The 21402-nt window shown below is 37.4% G+C and overlaps 2 protein-coding genes and 1 long non-coding RNA gene across 5 annotated transcripts in view; 2 read left to right on the forward strand and 1 right to left on the reverse strand.

Moving 5' to 3' along the window:
* Positions 1–21402, forward strand: part of LOC137174478 (uncharacterized protein MCAP_0864-like) — a 167358-nt gene that overhangs the window by 49206 nt on the left and 96750 nt on the right. Inside the window, exon 5 of the mRNA XM_067579779.1 lies at positions 6480–6602. Coding sequence (XP_067435880.1) covers positions 6480–6602 — 123 coding nt within the window. The remainder of the gene's footprint in view (positions 1–6479; positions 6603–21402) is intronic.
* The window catches only part of LOC137174480 (low affinity immunoglobulin gamma Fc region receptor III-A-like), a 53853-nt gene that overhangs the window by 16951 nt on the left and 15500 nt on the right, over positions 1–21402 (reverse strand). The gene's annotated exons all lie outside the window — the stretch shown is intronic.
* Positions 9483–10466, forward strand: LOC137174487 (uncharacterized). The gene is made up of 3 exons (XR_010925370.1): positions 9483–9633; positions 10034–10129; positions 10430–10466. It is a non-coding gene; the product is annotated as an uncharacterized lncRNA (long non-coding RNA).

A 21402-nucleotide genomic window follows, 5' to 3' on the forward strand; every position in this document is an offset into this window, starting at 1 on the left:
GACTGACTGATGATCTGTGTCAGATGTAGGCCTAATTGGCCCCAACCCTCTTATCCCTTCAAGGGTGAGCAGGTAAAGCCAGCCAAGGGGCTTTACAGTGAATTGACACTTCAATAGCACACAGTAGACTGAACAGCATTGATGGATGTAGCTTTAAAAGTGACGATGTAAAAAAAAAAAAGACAATGACATTTCAATAACCATACCATATTTTGCTTAGCATGTGCGTGTCTTGCATCTTTAAGCCATTCCTCCAACTCCTCCACCTCAGACATGGTGTCCAGTAGGACATTGTGAGGCATCTCAGCCATGGAGTTTCCGTCCCCATTCTTGCAGCAAGATTATTAACAGCAGCAGCAAGCTGCATTCGCTGCTCCTTGATATGTTCCAGCAAAGTTAGAATGTGCAGCTGAGAAGAGTTGAGAAACAAGAAGAGTTGAGAAACAATTCCATTAAAAGTGTTGTTACTCTAAGCTGTTACATGAAATATGTTTTTCCCCTATTCAAATTCACACAAGGTAGTAGAAGTTGTTCCAAACACCATGTTATCTAAGTAGCTCACTTCTGCTACAGATTTACACTGCGTTGAGATTTTATGCTACTGTTAGTTTTTTGTATTGTTACAATCTTCACTGAATTTTCACAGTAAATTGTCCTTGTAACTTTAAATTCTTCCTGAAGACAAATATTTTCTACTGCAGTGAACAGAGCTGAGCGGTTTGACACGGTTGCTAAATCATCAGTCATGTTATTTAGTTTGAAAAAAGTCTAAATTTACCCAGATTCAATGGCAAATTTGTCCATCTTTAAATAATTAAGAACTAGACAGCTTTGTGCAACAGACGAATTTAGAAGTCTATCTGAAGTGTGACTATTAGTTTGCTCTAAGCCATAGAGTCTTTCTTTGTGAAACTAACCCCAAATGGCTGTATGTGCAAAGCCGGCAGGAAACAAGATAAAAGGTGGGGCAAATCAAAAAGAACAAGCTACGTGGGTTGTACCTCTACCAGCCATCTCAGTGTACTGATATCATGAACCTCATCATAGTTTTACATAACTTAATCTGTAAAATTTCAGGTCATTACTGAGAACCGTCAGCCTCTAGACAAACAAATATTTCCTACAGCTCCTGACAGACATGTGAGGGAAAACACTTGGTAATAACAAGCTTAGCCTAAATATGAAATTTGTTATTTGTTACAAACTCCATTCAAATTTCAAAATACTCATTATTTAACTCTACTTGAGCTCATAAAGATGACATGTATAGTTTGTGAATTATATAATGTATTAATGTCCATGGAGGCCCATTCAGTCCCATTTTATTTATAACTCAGCACTTGTATACAGAACAAACTCCATTCAAATTTCAAAATGCTCAGTACTGTACTTAAGCTTAAGATGTCATGTACTGTAAGTTTTTGAGTTACATAATGCATTAACACCGTGTTGGTGGAAAATCTGTAACTCGTTCACATCAGAATGGCCACGCGCAGTTTACTGCTGTGAAACCAGTGGCCATGAAGTTCAACTTTTGTTCAGTCTGTGCCAGAGCAATTCAACACAACACCATGAACAAACCCACTACAAGTACAGAGTTGAGTGAACCTCTCTCTTAGCCAGTCACAATAACTAAATGGACAACCAAATAAAATATGCTTTTCAGTGGTAACATATTGCAGCGCATTACACCGTGCAGGAGGTTTTAGTATTTATCACCAAGGACACTGAATTTAAGTCACAATTTCAAAACACATATTTCTAACTTGTTACACAGCGATCAGACAATGAATTAAAGTAAACTTTAGATGAATTTTTTAACTTCTTTAGATATCTTTGATTTACTTATCCAATAAGACTCCTAAACTTTGACTATAGCCTGGATTTGAAAATGTACTGTAATGATGGGGAAATCAAAGCAGGGAAAAAAAATGTACCCTACTAATCCGCGGCACTCTGGGGGAACCTGAACCTGAAATAGAGACAGGTTGTGCTGTCAAATGGCGCTGTTTCACACTAATGTTAGCAGTTAGCCTTAAGGTTAGCCGTTAGCCTATATGCTACTGGCTACATTCCTATGAGCAGCTAACGTCATGTTAACAGATAGTAAGATACGGATGAAAAGCAAGTTGTGGGAAACATTGGTTGTAAGATCACTAATAACAAACACAGAGTTGTTTATTCATCATTAATTTTGACTAACTTAGCTAGTTAAGTAAGCTAGCCCGGCTAAAAAGCTAGCAGTTAACTATATAATGCTATTAGCAAGCTTAAATAGGAAGTCAAAACCTTCTGAAATTATGTTAAGCATTAAACCACATTAAACACTGTTTTGCCACAACATTGTTCGCCTTACCATTATAAATAATTTTCAAAAGCTGGAAGAAAAGCCGCCAACTGACCTTAACCACAGCGTTAATGTCTGGTTAGGTTTAGGCACAAAGACCACTTTGTTAGGATTAGGGAAAGATCATGGTTTGGGTTAAAATAAAAATAAAAATGGCCGATGTCTCACTAAAAACACCCGGTTTTGTCGGTTGAAACGGGAAATGGGCATTGGTTTCGAGGTGGTCTCGAACCGTACTCTGCTGACTTCCAACTTGCTGCCAAGACAACTTTCTAACCATCAACCGCCCCCTCCTCCTCCTAATAGGAAAGTCAGCTCATATGGATTGCATGTGAATTACGTCACTTTAGAAATATTGAGATGATTCGTTTTGTTGACATTTTGATATGATACGTATTGTTGAAATATTGATATGTCACGTATTACATGTGCTGAAAAGTAGATATTCAACGTTTCTGTGGTTTGCAGAAACGTAAACTGCCAACGTTTTATTCTGGTGATCAGGCTGATTTTAAAACTCTGTCTCACTGACAATAACAGCTCTGCAGTAATAGGCTACTCTGTAATAGATGATTAAGTATACTCTGAAACCTTTGTGTGAGAAAAATTGCAACCACACATGAACTGTAATGAAAGCTAAAAGATTAAACAAGTCCAGCGATGTCAAAATATTTAAAAAATTCAGTAAGAAATAGTCTTAACAATGCTGGCAACAAGAGTGAAAGTATATTTGCATTATACATAGATTAGATTGCATATGCCTGGACAGCTACAGAACTCTCTGGTCCATCTGTGTTGACAAAAGTGAAAGTTTAACTTCATTGCATGGACATGTTGCCATTATTTGTAAGTTTTACTTTCATATAGGAGGAATGAAGTATTCTGCCAGTGAAGATTTGAATTCAAACAAAGGATCAGTGAGAAGAATATATATCATGTAGGAAATGGTGGTTATTTTAGTTTTTTCATGTGTTGCAGCCACTTAAAAACAATAGAAGTTCACCCATGAGAGGACTTCATTAAGTCTAAATGGAAATTTGGTTAGCCAAGTCCAGTTTAAAACAGTTAAACAAATAAAACAAAAACAGATAAAAAAAATATATTTTATTTTTAAGCCTACTCAGGAATTACTTTACTTTTAACTGGGATAGTTATTTTGTCCATACACCAATTCTAAAGCATATTTTCCATTTATTGTATCATTGATCTCTTTCCAAATTTCAGAACTGCAGGATGCTTCTCCAGACGAACAGACAGTCCCTTCAATCTCCACTGAAAACCTTCTGTGTTTTGGTCGTCCATCTTCTCCGAACACACTCTTGTAAAGGTAACTTAAATACTAATACAGTCTCAGGTACATTTTGACTTGATGATGGTGCTAGATGAAAGGTCAGTAGGTCACCAAAGTTATTACAATTTATCCTCAGTGGAACATGAATATCTGTACAAAATTTTACGTCAGTCCATCCAACAGTGGCTGAGTCATTTCACTCAGAACTATAAATGTCATGGTGGCACTAAAAGAAAAGTCAGAGAGTTAACAAACTCAGTAGGGTTCATGTTATGTGGACAGTTGGCCATGTACTAAACTTTCATGGCCATCCATCCAATAATTGTTGATATATTTCAGGCTGGACCAAAGTGGTGAATAGATGGATTGATTGGACATTGCTATTTCTTGAGCCAAGCCTATAATCTATACAATTTATAGATGAAAACATGAAATTCTTTGACACGCTAATTATAATCTATATCTAATTATTTTTTAATGAACATTTTCTTAAAGAGATTAACAGATTTAGTTTTCTAGCTTTTACTGCAGGAATGAATGAACATTTGTGTTTCTATCCAGGTCAGTCCCAGTTAATTGGTTCATCTCAGCCAATAGTGGCAACAGTTGGTGATGACATCATTTTGCCATGTCATCTGGAACCTGCTATGGATGTTGCTGCCATGACACTGGAGTGGACCAGATCTGACTTGGACCCCATATTTGTCCATGTGTGTCGTGCTGGTCAGGACCTCACACATGTTAAACATCCATCCTACAGGGGACGGACATCACTGTTCACTGATGAGCTGAAGCAGGGAAACATTTCACTGAAACTCTCTAAAGTGAAACTTTCTGATGGGGGAAAATACAAATGCTACATTCCAAAACTCAATAAACAATCTTCTGTTGAACTTTTTGTTGGTAAGTAGACACATTTTTGTTTATATTGTACAGTATGTGTTTATAGTGCAGTTTGGTGTCGTCTATGCAAAGAAGTAAATAATTTTGGTAGGATCAACACAGCTTTCAGCCATTATTGTTCAGAGATGTCCTTAAACCACAATTTAAATGAGGTTCTCTATAGATCAGCTCAGTAAATGGATGTTAAGAGGAAAGTATTTTCTTAGCTGGTTAAGGTAGTAGGCTAAAAATGATAGATAAAACAGTTTAACATACACATCATGTGATATGCCATAATCCAGGAAAGACATTCAGATACAAACTGACCCTTACAAGAACTGTTTATGCCTGTCAAACCTTGTGTTGTAGCACAGCAGTTTACAAAGATAGTAGTGGTAGATTTAACAGTTCATTCTTAGCAATTTTGTAATAAATATAATAAAATGGGTCCTATATGTCAGGAAAAATGTACAAAGAAGCAGGCTTTTTATTTTTTACCAATGACCATTTTTTTGTCTGACAAGTTTTATCAGTTCTAGCTAACTAATCAACACTGACATTTGTCTTCAACTGACTCCTTTTACAATAAACCTACTAAAGATTTTATATAATAATTTGTAGTTCTTTGTAGATAGTTTATGATGTGCTAACAAGTGGCCTTATTGCTAGTTTACTACTGTAATAAGTAAAGCTAGTTAGCCATGGCACGCTGATGTGAGCAGCTTACATTATGACAGACAAATACACTGTTTATTCCATTCCTTACAATTGTGTCCTTGTGTTTTTGGTTTTGGAAAAACTTGACCTTCCAGAGTCTTTAGATACTGAGAATCCCTATTAGTTTCATACACAAATCTCAAATCAAAGTGCAAAGCTTAACAGGCCTCTGTTATAATTGCTGAGCTATGATTGAACAATAGACACTTTTCACGGCAGACATTGTGACCTTTCAAAGCAAGAAAAGCACTGGTGTAAATGATTAACATTAACGATGGCTCCATTAATTGTTAGAGTTGGCCATGTCAGTGAGTGAGCGTGCACAATACTCACCTAAATGCAATGCAGCTATCATGAATGCTAATAATTCCACCTGTGCTTTTCCTGCTTTAACAAATCAAAACAACTGCCAAAAAGAGTCGCTGCTTGGGGGGAAGAGTTTAGAAGATCACCAATTAATAAGAAAACATAACAGACAAAACTCCAAACAATGGCTATAGTTAATCTGTACTCTCATAAATCTGTTGATTTATTTAAAAATCCAGAAAAATCACACTGTCATCAAATATATTCAGGGTTCACGGCTACTAATATTTTTGAATTTCCAACTTTAGCTTTGGCAACAGTAAGATATGTGACAACCGATCAGCACTTCATGAACCAACTGTGTTTAATGGTCCAATAGGATCCACAGTTAAGGATTTAAGAAACTTGAGTGATCATCAGATGCAGAGCACACATGCTTTACCTTTACAATTGTACATTTACATTTGTGGATCTTTCTTTATTATTCATTTTGTGATTGTGTTGCTCACCACTGTGTTAAAAATGTCTTTTTTTCCTCAGCATCAGGTGCTGCCTCCTCACCTGTCATCAGTTTAGCAGGACTTGACAGAGACAGAGGAGGAGTGGTGTTACAGTGTGAGTCTAAAGGCTGGTATCCACAGCCTGAGGTGTTTTGGCTGGACAGTGAGGGAAACCTCCTCTCTGCTGGACCTACAGAGACAGTCAGAGGTCCTGATGACCTCTATAATGTCAGCAGCAGAGTGACTGTAGAGAAGAGACACAAAAACAACTTCACCTGTAGAGTCCAACAGAACAACACCAACCAGATCAGAGAGACACACATTATTGTTCCAGGTAAAAATTACTTTTAGTCTCAATTTTTGGTTTTAGCTTCGCATAGCTGAGGTCCAGTGTTGTATAAATTACATGTTATTCATTGTGTTGTATCATTTGCAGATGATTTCTTTAAGGTCCAGTCCAGTTCTTCTACTGTCACAACCGGTTTGGTTGTTTGCATCGTGTTAATTGTTGCAGCTGCAGTTTTCTTTTTTGGGTGGAAATGGAGACAAAACATGATCAGTAAGTCACAAATGAATTTCAGTGCCTCTCACAGGGTTTAATGAGAATAGTGATATGAAATTTGTAATTGAGTATTTTTTTTGAGATTTTAATAATTTGGGTGATGGAGTAAAGTGTTTACAAGCAGTCCAATTGTCAGACTTCTTGTATCTCATGTTACATTGATATAAAACTTCCTAAAATGCAAGTAAAAATCTTTTATACTAAATGTCACTGCCTTTATTTTTACACAGAGACCAAGAGAAGCCACAGAGATGAAACTGAAGGAGGAAGTAAGAACGTTTCTAAAAGTAATGACACTCAAATGCAGCCTCTAAATGCAGAAGGAGAAACAGTAGATCCAACAGTGTCAGCAGAGAACAAGGTAAAAAAAAAAAACAGAAGAAGACCAAATATGTGAGTTAATACACAATAGAATCATTTGCAGTAGAGGAAAGAGAAACCAAGAGCAACTTACATAAGATGAAGAAATAAAAGTCTGGTCCAAGCAAGAAGGACAGTAAATCTTTATATAAAGACACAAGATGTTAGGTTTCAAAAGAAGCATCAAGAAGCAGGAAGCAACACAAATACTAAATGTACAAAGGAGGGAAACGATCAGAAACACAAATAACTTGAATCATTCAGGAAATTAATTGTGCATTAGTTCAGCTTTTTATCTTTATGATCACTGGACGTGTGTGGTTACATTAATAATATTGAAAAGTCATGAAAAGGCAAGAAGTCAGAACCAGGACTGAGGGTCAGTTTTCAGAGACATTCATAGTGTTGTACTTGTTTGTTCACTGTCTGACCTCCACAAGTCTGACCGGTCACTGCGGTCACAAGTGGGTGTGAAGATTGATGTAAAATTTCTGTTTTTAATTATTTAGATTTTCCTGCTTTAATTCTTTTTTTTAATTCTCTGTACATTGCTTATCAGTCTTAGTTGAAAAGAGGTCAAGCACCACGTGGTTGAATAGTGATAGAAATACTCTGTGGTTTCTGATACGGAAGGAAACAGACTTAGCAGATCTCACCCACACAAGCTAACAGAAACAGAACTGTGCAACACTAGACACTGACTTTATGAAGGGACTGAAAATGTGAAGAGTTTCTACTAAAGAAAAACTTTCTCAATTAAAATCCAAAATCCACAAAAATCAGACCATAAGACATGCTTGATATTCATGTAGTGATATGTTCAGTCACATGTCATAATAATAATAATAATAATGATAATAATAATAATAATAATAATAATAATAATAATAAACAGGTTCAGACCCTGACAGAGGAGCTGGACAGCATGAACCAGGAAGTTCATATTTATGTTTTTTTACAGCCACCATCTTACTTGTTTTCAGTTCCCCGTCAAATCTGTCTCTTAGATACATTATGATGTTCAAACAAAAAACATTACTACTCGTTTTTTTTAAGCAGTTGTTTCTTATGTACATCTACTAACTTCACTAACATTAGAATATTTGTCTGTCACTGTTGTGACGTAATTTCCTCAAATACTGAAAGAACATGTTTCTCAACTCAGCTGCAGGATGAACAGCAGAGGAGGGAGGAGGCTCAGAAAGTAGAAAAAAAGCAGTTTGAGCTGTCGTTCAACTTTCATGTTATGTTTTTATCATTTTATCTCATCTATATCTCACAAAGAACGAGGGACAACTGAATGCATTTGTGACACAGAATTCACATTAATTCTGAATGTAATGAGTCCAATAAAAACAAAGTCATGTTCTCTCAGCATCTGATGTTAGTTTTCTCTGTTGGTCTTTATGTTTACAGATTGAGACTCCCACCAACAGTCATCAGGAATCTGAGAGAAAACTGAAAGCTCAGCATGAGAAGGAGGTCAGTGTCTGTATATATTTACTTCTTTACTTTTGAATTTGCTGTTAGCATTGATGGGGTGTGTATACAGGCTGCCAAACATGGATGTTCCTGTTTTTTTATCATTATAATATTAATGGTCGTCATGCAATAACCTCTTGAAGAAACTCATACAAGTGATTTAAATTAATTTTATTCACATTCAGTTCTCTTATAATTGTAGGATTTCTTCTCAAATGAAATTACTGAGTGATGCAGACCTGTCGTACCGTACGAAAAATAAGCATTTTACTGAGAGGTTTGGCTACATTGTTGTTGTTTTCTATTAGTTTTGTTTTTTGTATCTATCTTCATATCAAATAATTCCCTCTTTATTTCTGTCACAGTGCAGCTCTGTGATGACACATGAGACTTTTACTGCTGTTACAGTGTAAATCCAGTGTTTCACACTGTAAACAGACAGAAACATGACTTCACTTCATCTAAAGTTTAAGGGAACTTTTACATTAATAACCAGTTAATATTGATTTTCCTACTTGTTTGTTTTTGGGTTCAAATGTCTCACTGATTCACCTTTTATCTTCTCACATTTTCTGCTTCATTTTATCTTTAGTTTTACAGGCATATACTACAATAAAATACATAAAGAAGAACCATTATGATTTTATAATTGATATTTATGGCAGCTGACATCCCAGGATAAACTCAAGATACTAAGACAGACAGACTGATTTCTCTGCTGTTCATTAAGGAATTTTCTTCATTTACTTCCACACTGTAAACAGAGAATAACATGACTTCACTCCACCTAAAGTTTAAGGGAACTTGTACGTGCACATCTGACCTCTCTGTTTAAATTAAAATGCTGCATCAGACTTTGAGTATTTTTTCTGTATGTGTCGCTCACATATCTTAATAAGATCATTTGTCTCTCATCTTGTCTTTCTTCATCGTTTCTCCTCTCAGATTAAAGTCTTACAAGATGAAGTCAACAAGCTCCAGGATGAAAAGAAGAGCCTTCAGAAGGACCTGGACATCAAGACAAATGAGGTTTATATCTGTTTAATATAGATTTTGTTTCCCACCTCCCTACTTGTTTGTTTTTAGTTTTACATCCATCAGGGTTTTAATAACATGAGTGAGTTATTTGATAAAACAGGAAACTGAGGAAAAACTCAGGACGGAGCTGGAGAAGAAGAACAAGAAGGTTCATCTTTTCACTCAAATTAATTAGCTGCAGTCTTCTCTCTTTGTTATCTTCTACTTTGTTGCTGAGATGATTTAAACTAGATATCAGAGCAAACCTGAGACTGTTACTCTCACTGTCCTGTGAGAGCAAACAAGATAAAGATTAGATTTAGTTGATGTATGTTTTATACTTATGTGTTCAGTTTAGTTGAGAGGACTACTTTCCAATTTGCATGTTGAATTCACATAAATCCACTCATGTTTTTTTCTCAGTAAACCTGAGAAATATGCCGCATGACCCAGGTTTTAATCGCACCCTCCAACCAATCAGATGTAGGAATTTATCCAGTTCACGATGTAATATGTATATTTACATAGTGAAATAAAACGCCTCTCTTAATTTCTCTCCTGTCTGCCAGTTGGAGGAGCAACTCAGGGAAGAGAAGCAGAGGAGGATTAATGCTGAGACAGAAGTGGAGACCTTGAAGAAGCAGCTGGAGAAGAAGAACAAGGAGGTTCATTCTTTAACCTTAATCAAATAACTACAGTCATCTCTCTTTTTTAACTTCTCCTTACAAAATGATTTGTTACCAAGAACAAGACTAAAACATTTCTAACCATGAGAGTAAATCTGAGACACAAGAAATAACTTTTTAAACTGGACTCAAGTGCCACCAAGAAGTTGTCCTGTATGTAACTTTGTAACAGAAAAGTCAAAGGTCTTAAGAGGTTCTCAGACTGTTGATTAGTCTTTTGTGAATACCTTTGTTTTTTTGTTTGTGTGTGTGTGTGTGTGTGTGTGTGTGTGTGTGCAGAGAGACACTAGTCCAGCCAGTCAGAGCTCAACCACAGAACCCGACAGCACCCAAGAGGGAAGAGATGTCAGTTCCAGCGACATGTCCAATCAGGTAATTTTGTTGGGAATGAATGAACTCTGTATAAGTATCCTGGTATATGATCATCTACATCGGGCATCAGATTTTTAATCTATACATTAGTACTAGTGTGTCTTAATCTTATTCCACATTTGGGTTTATATAATGTTGCAGCACCAAGACTGTACTCACAGCGCTGCTAATATACACAGATTCCATTTTCTCTTGATTTCTTGTAAAATGACACAGATACACTGATCACCATACATCCCCTCATACACTGACAATATGGATTCATAACACAATGTACAGAAACAGGGTCATATCCACAATACCACCGTGGTTGAATGATTAATATCTTTTATATTGAAATCACAGAATTCCATTTTTGTAATCACAAGAGCTGCATTTTAATTATAACTTACATTATTAACAATGTCTTAATAAGCCATAAAAAATGTTGAATGTGTGAACTTCGAAGGCTCACTTAAGATACATTTTTGGGAAAAAAAAAATTACATTTGAAGGTTGTGAATATTTTTTGTGTGTGGTTGAGAGAAACAACTGCTGTCTAGAAGATTTCTAGAAATTCAGTGAAAACAAATTTATTAATCCAGATGGAAAAACATAATTTTTGTTCCATGTGATTAGTTGATGTTGTTGGGCCTCAAACCACGAGGTCACACAGAGAAGGCCTACATGTAACCTGTGAGGCCTGACCACGAGGTGCTTTTTCCTTTGTTTCCCCCGAGACAAAGGAATAGCGCCAAAATGCTGCTTACAGACAATGGGAGTCCATTGCAAACTCCATTTCCAAGGATGCTTTGCGATTTTCACACCTCAGCAGGGAACAGTCAACATACAGCCTCATTGGCGGAGACGCTCCTGCACAGCGGAGCGTCCTGATGACGCAGCCGTGACATCACCGCCCCTTTAAAAACTGAACGTGCCCTGAAGCACATGCTTTTCCCATGTCACTGAGTTAGGGGTAACCTCTGTTCCCCTGTGAGTCAGCTTGACTAAAGGGGGTACCCCACGCACGTGTTTTCCCCTCATCGAAGACTCCCCTCGATGGACGAGACAAGACTTTGCCCGTGTTCATCCGAACACATTCCCGGGTCCGAGAGAGACCGCTGCTTCAACCAGTGTCCTCAAATTCCCTCGAGAAGGAAGAAATGCTCCGCTCTTCTTCACCAAGTCGACTCTGCTGTTCTCTCCGCCACGCCGCTGAGAGACAGCTGCCGTGATTTTTGCCGACTGTGCAAGAACGGCCACCGTCTGCATCCGAGCCCAGGACAAAGCCAGACATAAAGACGGACTACACACACACACCCTGCTCGCTTTCTGAAGCGACCAAGTAAGAGGCATAAGTCTGGGCAGAGGCAGCGTTATTTTGCGTTAGTTTCAGCATCAGTTGCTGTTGTTTAGCATTTAGCTTTTTAGCTTTATTGCTATTGTTTGGTTGTGTTGTTGACGGACCGCCGAGTCCAGTTTTCTCTGCTTTACTCTGAGGAGTATTTTAAGTTTGCTGCCTGTTTAGTTGTGTTCACCACGCTAGACTGTTTTGTGTTTGTCCCGCTCGGGACTACTGCTGTGTTTGTGCCACCGTGAGTGAGGAAGTAAATTGCTTTGTCGGTCAGAAATCAGACAACGTGCGTCACAGACTGCCGTCTGTACGTGCGCTCTCTGTGGACAAAGGAACCGCTTCTCTTCCTCTCACAATCGCTTTCCCTCCTTCTTCCCTCTCTCTTCTGACTAACACATACACGCGTGCGCACACACACACATACACGCACCGACGTCTTTTTGCACATCTGATGGTCAGATAACGTCGGACAAAACTTTGCTTTGTCTTTCCTTATCCACCATCAGACACGTGTGTTTTCACAGAATTTGGTGAGTGCAAGACGCCGTCCACCAGGCGACACCATCTTGCTTCTGTCTAACCAAGACACCGCCACATTTCTGCCATCCGGTTCTCGCGCGACGTGACTTCTTCCCATAGTCACGTCCGCGTCGCAGACCGACGATGTCATCACGTCAGGCCCCGTCGCCATCTTGTCACACACACACATGCCTTCCCCTGCATGTGTCCAACCCTGTACATAGCTGTTGTTCTGTTTGGTAGGATTAGATTTTAAGATAGTTGTTTGTTGAATGAAGCATTTGTTAACTTTGTTAATTTTGCTAACTTTAATAAACACTGTTATATCTTTAAAGAGAAGTTCTTCTGTCATTATTGTGTGTAATATTTTGAAAAGTGGCTGATTGAAGGAGTCAGAGCTTGAATTCACCCTTCTTTGTTCACCCTTGAATGTTGATATCTCTCAGATATTAACATTCTAGGTGAACTCCCATTTATGAGACTACCTTGTTTGGTTATTGGTCCCGGTTTCCGGGTGGTGCCCCGTATTTGTTAATTCATATTAATAATTCTATTAATTGTTATAATTAGATAATTATCTTTGATAATTGATAATTATTGCAAATAATCATATGAATTATTGCTAATAACCAAACGCACTACTGCCCGTACCAACAGTGTTTTTATTGCCTGAGAAGTGAATGAATGATCTGCTGAGTTTGGCTGCTGTGTGGTTTTAAGGTTTATAATACCTGTTTATAGCGAAAAAGATGAATAATAACCTTTTGATTTCCAACAGGCTTTCAGCTGACGTCCCTACAGCAGCTGTGGATCTGAGAAGACGACAAAATCCATCACAACACGGAGGATATAAGGTTTCGCTCTCTATGTTTTCCACGTTGGATTTGAAACATCTATGGAGACCAACTGTTACCCTCACTGGCCAGCATAAATCACAATTTCATCATACCGAAATACCCATGAAAAAGGTTATCATCCATGACACCAATGATGCATGCTGAAATGGGAAATTAATATCCAAAAATAATTAAAGAAGAGAAATCTGAGTCCTTACTATCAAAGTCTGAGCTTCACAACACAGGTTTGTGGAAGAGTGTAATGGTTCAAACAAAAGAGATTTCTGAGGACTGAAGAAGAAGAGTTGTTGATGCTCACCAGGCTGGAAAAGGGTTACAAAACCATCCACAGGAGTTTCTAAACAAACAGACATGACCGTAATCTCCAGGATGAAGGAACATGTCACACAGTACAGCGGTGTGGCTCACTGACGTGTGTTTAATAGTTTTTGGACAACAACGGAGGAATAAGATATATCAGGCTTTGGATACACACCAGGAGGTTGCTCCTCCTCTATTTTTTGAGAGGCAAGAGGAAGATCAAAATATAAAAAAGAATATTTGGTTGAAATAAACCATTACCAAATCTCAGTATTATTTATAAAATAATTTTTCTTTCTTCTTTTGAAAAAAATCCATTATTGAAATTCTTGTTAAAACTAACCAATCAACAACCAGAATGCGATATTGACATTGCCTTGGTCCAATGATAGTTTCCAGATTTCATCTTCAATTCTTGCCACTGTAAGGCAGAGTAGCAACAGTGACTAAGAGCAGTAGATAGCTCCTTGCATTAGCCAACACAACAGTTACCTTGTTGTAGCAGCCTGAAGGACTCTTTATACATCCATGGAAGGACTGTTAAGGACTGTTGTTAAGCTAACGGGAGAATGAATTTGGACTGGGCAGCGCAGCAGCAGCAGGACGCTGCCGGGGAGGCTGGAGAGAGAAGCAACCGGAGAAACAACCAGGAGAGTTAGCTTGTTTGTCATTGTTGCTAAGGATATCAGACTGGTTAACCAGCAGCCACAAAGTTCTGTTAACTAGCAAACAAGATGACCAACAGCTACAAATGGATGTTATGACATGAATACTTCATCTCCATGAAAGAAAGAAGAAGACGTCAGATAATGTGAGTCAGATACAGCTTCTCTCTCTCTGTCTCTGTGGTCACTAATTTCATCTCTGATGGTTAAATGTCTCTGTGGTTGTTGTGTGAATTTATCTCCTTTACAAGAATGCAGCAGAGATCATATAATGTGCTGTGGGTAGTTTGCTTGTTGAAGTTATAGTGAGCTGTCTGGACTCACTCATTCATTTCCATCCAGTTTTTAATTGAGTGGTTGTTCAGCCACCTGTTGGTGTTGTGTGATTAATGAATGAGTGTGCAGGAGGTCTGGCTGCTTGCTTGTGACAATTTCTTTTAAATTTTTTTAAAGCTGAGTCATATATTGAGTAATAAGCTTAAAGTAACTGGAATAACAAGTGACAACATGTCAGCTTTGTAGACTATATTTTTTATATCGTGTATATAAATAAGAGTGTGTAAGTCAAATATTTGATACATGTATTAATACTTTCTGATGTGAACCTACACTTTTAGATCTGTGAATGTGTTTAGTCTTTCTCGTTTTCAACACTGATCTGTTCCTGTATCACCTTATAAGCTTTGTGCTACTTTATATATTTCTGTTTACTAAGAAAATACATAGGAAACACGTGTAAATCATATGATATCTTGTTTATTTTTGATGAGAACATAAATCTGTTGTCACAACAGAACAATACTATAAATCTGAATTTCACTTTGTTGGTAAAATGACACATTCAGAACCACTGCACAACTAAAATGAGCACTTCTTTGTTTAGAAACAATATGCTTGTTTTATTTGCATATAAAATTGCCCCCCACCCCTCTGATTTCATCAGGTGGGGGGCGATGATATAGTTTGATGCGGTTTGTTGTAAGATTCCATGTCGGTTTTCCTCCTGTCCTCCTCAATTTTTTGAGTCACCAGCCGCCACTGATACACACACAATACTTGTTAGTAGATCAAATCACTGTTTGTTTGGGTTTGCACATGAGATTTGTTGACAATAAAAAAAAAAATATAAAAAATCACCAGCTATATCCTTTAATCCCAATAAGAATGAAGATAAAATAGTTTTTGGTTTTACTCTCTCTGACTATTCATATACAGATATTTGTGGTGTGTTTGAAGCCTGTGGACATACTGGAAAAAACCCAAAGAACTTAAACTGCATAAAACTTACATGTCATAGATGTACTGTACAACTCATGCATTGTTACATGCTCCCCCCTGCTGGATATTATGTGCATTACATTTGACATTCAACTCATAATGTCATGTGTTCTCTCTCAGGCGGCCGGACCAACAAAGAGGGGGCAGGAATGAGGCTTGCTCTGTTTTTCCACTTCCCAGCCTTTGTATGTTACTGTCATGCTTCAGCTTTTGCCTTTGTTAGTCTTTTGTTTATTTGGTGGGTCCGGTAGTCCTATTTTTCACGGCTTTATTTCTGTTTGGTTTAGTTTTAATGCTGGTTTAGGTTAGAGAGCAGAGTCCAGATCCTGAGACCCTTTGTGGGTTGGTCTGGGTGTCTTCCCTTCTTTTTGTTCCTTTTGATCTGTTGATAGTTGTTGTTTTTTGTTAATAAATTGGTTTGACTTTTCTGATACACCTGACTCTTACATTATGTTTGGGCCTTCTTTGAAATGAGCTGTTTTAGAGGGTTGTAACATTTATACTGATGGCATTTCTGAGGAGCCCACTTTATCCTGAGAGAGTTTGCTTAACTGATAAAATCAAGATTGCACAATATGACCATAAATGGATCAGTGTTTCTCTTTTTTATTTTTTGCTTTCCAAGCTCACTGTGCCTCTTCCTGTGGTTTATCTTCACTCTCAGCACTCTGCACATTGAATATGTTTGTCCAAACCAACCTTTTATTATTCAGTGTCTGTGTCTTTAAAAAACTTCCTATTTTAATTTTACTTTTAGGTGACAACAGGGACTCTAATGTTTCTTTTTGCATATTGATCTCAGTCTAGTTTCCCACTCATGTTGTATCCGTCTCCTTACTGTATTTCTGTCCATTTTCTCTCTTTGGTAAGTCTTTCAAAGATATTTCCAGATTCACTGATTAGCTGGGGCAGTCCTCATGAGAGCCAGTTTCATCACAGTTTGATCCTCTTTGTGACTGCACTTGAACAAATGTTTAAAGTTCTTGAAATCTAGATTGACTGACCTTCATGTCTTGAAGTAATGATGGACTGTCATTTCTCTTTACTTAGTGGCGCCATTCTTGCCACAATATGATTTACTATAGTAGTAGAATAGGGCTATTTGCTGTATACCATAACTACCTCGGCACAACACAACTGATGCTCTCAAACGCACTAAAGAAATTCCACCAATTTACTTTGGACAAGGCTCACCTATTAACTGAAAACCAGGTGACAACTTCATGAATCTCATTAAGATATTGCCAAAAATGTGTAAAGCTGCCATCAAGGCAAACAGGCTACCTTGAAGAATCTTAAATATGAAACATATTTTGGTTTATTTGATATCTTTTTGTTTACTACCTAATTCCATATGTGTTATTTCATAGTTTTCTTCAGTTTTGTTCTACAATGTAGAAAATAGTAAAAATAAAGAGCGACCCTTGAATGAGTAGGTGTCACCTAACTTTTGACTACTGTGTTTTTATATCATACGCACAACACATTTTCACATCACATGGTATGTTCTGCTGCTGTAAATATTAAATATTTGGGTGTAAGATTAAAATCATTGATTGAGAAATTCTTGTACCCTTGTCCAATGTCTTTTTTGATGAAGAATAAAGATGAAGAAACTCCACAGGCTCCACTTGATGCTTACTTGAATATATGAAGTTTATTGAAAACAAATATCTGATATCAGAGAGGCCTTTGGCACAGTGTATACATGGATACAAACACACCAAAAACTTAAAGGCGCACTAGGAACAGTCAGTTCTTATATTGTAGCACAGATCATGCAACCTGAGAGGGAGGGAAAAATGGGCATCCAGGGTCCGAGTGAACTCTAACTGTAAATAACGACGATAGTTTTGTTACCCATCCAAGGCTACCACCCTATCTCATATGCTGGCACCCAGAACATAAAACATCTTTTGTGAGAGACCATGAATGTCAGAGAGGCCCTGTAGATTAAATCATTATGGCAGGGCATTTATTAGAACATTCTTTTATGAACATATATCCATTTATTGAAGATCTTCCACAGTGTCCCCCCGTTGTTGAGTAACCTCAACACCCTCAAGACAAAATCTTCCTACATGTGATCTATAAGTTCTACCCTACAAGGACAAACAGGCCTCACTGAGAGTAATTCTCAAGAGTAATCAGAGACTCCTCAAAACACAGTGAAGTGCAAAAGGATCTCAAGAAGAGGTCGTAGGTCATATACTCTCACATTAGGTCAAACATCCCCCTACTGATGACAGGTAGGTAAAAGACCTAACAGGACTGACAATACTGAAAAGACAGAACAAAAGAAAAAATCTCCAAAGGCAAATAATAATAATATAATAATAATAATGATAAACTTTATTTATATAGCACCTTTCATAACATAAAATGCAGCTCAAAGTGCGTTACAGAAAAAGGTACAAACAAACAAAAAACAGATGTTTAAAAATATTAAAAGAAAGAAAAAAAGAAATACATGGGCAAAAAATGGGCCAGATGACTTTTGGATGAGAGGGAGGCAAAGATCATTCTGCCAGCACATAAGGCCTTACCACACTGAGGTTAAAGTGGAGGCCAGGTTACCATAGCAACATCTCTTTTCATTAAGCCACTTTGACAGTCAACTAGTCAACCTGCATGCCGTTGTTTCCTGTCCAGCAATGGTGTTACATGTTATAGTTTTTAAATGCATGAAGGCAAACGTGATCATTTACAACGTGAGATACAGTTGAGTTATGGTTGAAATAGGGTAGTAAGTATTTTTGTTTTCTTTTTTTCTATTGTCATTATACTAAATAACTAAGACTCACTGTCTGCCTATGGCTGCAGATTTGTGGTGATGTGTGTCCATCCTAACAATAATATAATATCACTGAGAAGCTTTTTATTCATTTGTTGAGAATTCAGCCTTTTCAGAGCTATGATATAAGCAATGTTACTTGCTGAAAGGACAAAGATTCATCAGCGCACACTTTGATCTATATTCCATTTCCATGTAATGGTGCACAATTTAAAAGTTTTTTCTAATATTTGTTATTCCATGTATGCAATCTTTGTTCATTGTATTTCCAAATTTTGTTTTTTTTTCTCCAATCTGGCATGTCTCAGGTAGGGGTTGAAATTGAAATAGTCCTTGTATTTTTACAAAACCTCTGCATCATCATTATCCTTAAACCATTTACAGTGCTTTCCTCTTGTGATATGAATCTTATTTTCTTTCTCAATATTTGTCTTTCTATTTTGACAGCTCAAGTGTAAGGGCGCTTTCCAGGCACTGCAGAGGCACACATAAAGGCTCAGAAGCTTAAAGACCTGAGGGTTAAAAGCTGGAGTCAGAGGTAAGCTTAATTCACCAATAGCTACCTTGCTACAGACGCTTTAAAGGTCCAGTGTGTAGTATATAAGTATATTTTAATTAGTGTCTAATCAGCTGAAAATAATAATTATGTTTTCGTTACCTTAGAATAAGCCCTTTATATGCACATAGGAGCGGGTCTCCCTCCACGGTGGCTGCCATGTTGCATTGCCATGTTTCTACAGTAGCGCAGAACGGATAAACCTAATACTGGCTCTATTGAGAGCCTTACACGTTTTTAGATTCAGTGGGTGGGTACCAGAAATGCACCCGTTGTAAAACAAAGAAGAAGAACAGAGAATAACTAGTTGCTGTTCCACACCAAACATTTTGTATTGTGAGAAGTTTTTGAAACCAAAATCTGATAAATCATACTTATTTAGAAAATCACAGGAGCGTAAATTGTCGTCGTCAAAGAAACAAAAACACGAAGAAGCTAAACGAAATCGGGACAAGCGACAGCATAAAACGAGGATAAACCCAGATGGAAATCCCTGATGAGAGAAATGTTTGCAGACTGACGCCAAAGTTTCCTGTTTATTGCTGGACAGGTAAGAGTGTAATGTATATTTATTTTGCCCCGCTGGTAATGGTTCAAAACCTAGATGATGTACAATGTTTATTAGCAGTACATTAGTTTCCCTGAAAAGAAACGCCGCCATGTATCGTTAAATATTAGCACACTTTAGCCTCAGTTTGTGCCTCTCACTGAGCTGGTGGTTTGATAAGAGACACAGGGAGGCAACGTCGTGCTAATAAGCCAACGATTTATTCATTTTCTGTGGCAGTAAGACAACACATTGACTGATAACTAAGATATTTAGCGCTGGTGATGTGCTAAAGACAGTAAGTCAGAGTAATGAGTTAGTGTGAAAGATAAACTGAGGAGAAGTCTGCTCATCACCGAGTTAATACATCCTGTGAATATATATTTATATTTTTCAAATGTACACATTGGGGGGCAAAGTTAGCTTATAGTCCAACACAAGTAACGTTTTCCCCGTTTCAATATTGAAAAATATTTAATTGCTACCTGAGTTTTAATTTTACATTCATCAGTCAGAAGTAGAATTTTTCTGTTATTTATTTTGGTGTCTTTATCCAGGCCAGCCAAGGCTCCCAGCATCTTAGGACATAACATAATGTATTACAAGGGTTTATGACTGTGTCATAAAGCACTTATTTTCTTGATGTTGCTGTTGTTTCTCCAGCTATGAGAGAGGTCCTGTAGCATCGATGCATGGTATTGCCTTTATCTTCATCCTAAAGTGACTGTATAATAGGTCAGGGGTATTTCACCATGTGCCATTGATGACCAGGAGTACATAGGTTTTTATTACAACCAAAGACAAAAAAAGTTGATTTCACTGAATAGCTACTTGTTTCTGACTGAAAGTGTGTTAATCAATGAAATAATCAGATCTAGTCTGTTGTTGGGATGAAAATCTGCATACTGTCAGCCCTCCATGGAATACAATTGAAGACCCTTGACTGAAATTATTATGTATGTTTTGTTTCTCCCCTCAAGGCAGTAAAGATAAAAGGACAGTCCATTCACCTCAACTGGCAGAAAGACATCAACTTTTTTGGTGATGTTGTAAGACAGCAAACACAACCAAGCAGTTTCTGGCAAGTACACAACGTATATATAAATATGATTTCTAATTACAAGTTCATTCATTTCCATGTGATGGGACTTTTTATAGTGCTGTTTTAGGCACTATGGCAGTGTTGTCAAACTCATTTTAGCTTAGGAGCCACATGGAAGAAAATTTATTCCCAAGTGGGCCGGACTGGTAAAATCATGAACTTCAGATTGTTTTCTTTGTTTTACTTTGGACCAAAATAGAACAAGCACATTCTGAAAATGTGACAAAACACTTAAAAATTCTGAGGAAAAAATTGGTGCAATTTTAAGAATACAGTGCCTCAGTAATTGGAACTTAGACTTTGTCTCAGTGTATTTACAAAGCCATTCAACTTTAAGTCACAGCCTATCTGGGATTGAATGAAATACAAAATAAATATAAATACATAAATAAAACAACTCTTCTATGTATCAAATACCTCATTTGTCATTTCTACATATTAATCCTGTGCTAACTCAACAAACCATACAAACTGAGGTAGAAACTATTCAAGAGGGTTGAGTTACTCCCTACCTTGTAGGCTACACAATTTCAACCAACCAAACTTATGAACTGACGTGACTGATATTATTACAGTAAATCACACACTGACAATCATTTTCACAGAACTATATCAGGGTGCAGTGTCACATGCAGCATTTTAAGTGGGGTCACCTATTGTTTATTTTGCTCCTGAAACCTGGGATCTTTTAGCTTTCATAAGTGCATCAATATCAGGCGTCACATCCTGAGTGGCAGCCAATTTCAGGATGTTATTCAAGTGCTTGTGCGTGAGCCTTGAGCGCAGCTTTGTTTTATTGATGTTCATTGCAGAGAAAACTTTCTCACAAAGATATGTGGTTCCAAACATGCACAACACTTTTGCAGCAAGGGCTGTCAAGTTGGTGTAACCTGGCAATAGATACCGATAAAATGTGTCCAAGCCAGCTG

This window comes from Thunnus thynnus, chromosome 22 (assembly GCF_963924715.1).
Source record: "Thunnus thynnus chromosome 22, fThuThy2.1, whole genome shotgun sequence".
In the NCBI taxonomy this organism is placed as follows: Eukaryota; Metazoa; Chordata; class Actinopteri; order Scombriformes; family Scombridae; genus Thunnus; species Thunnus thynnus.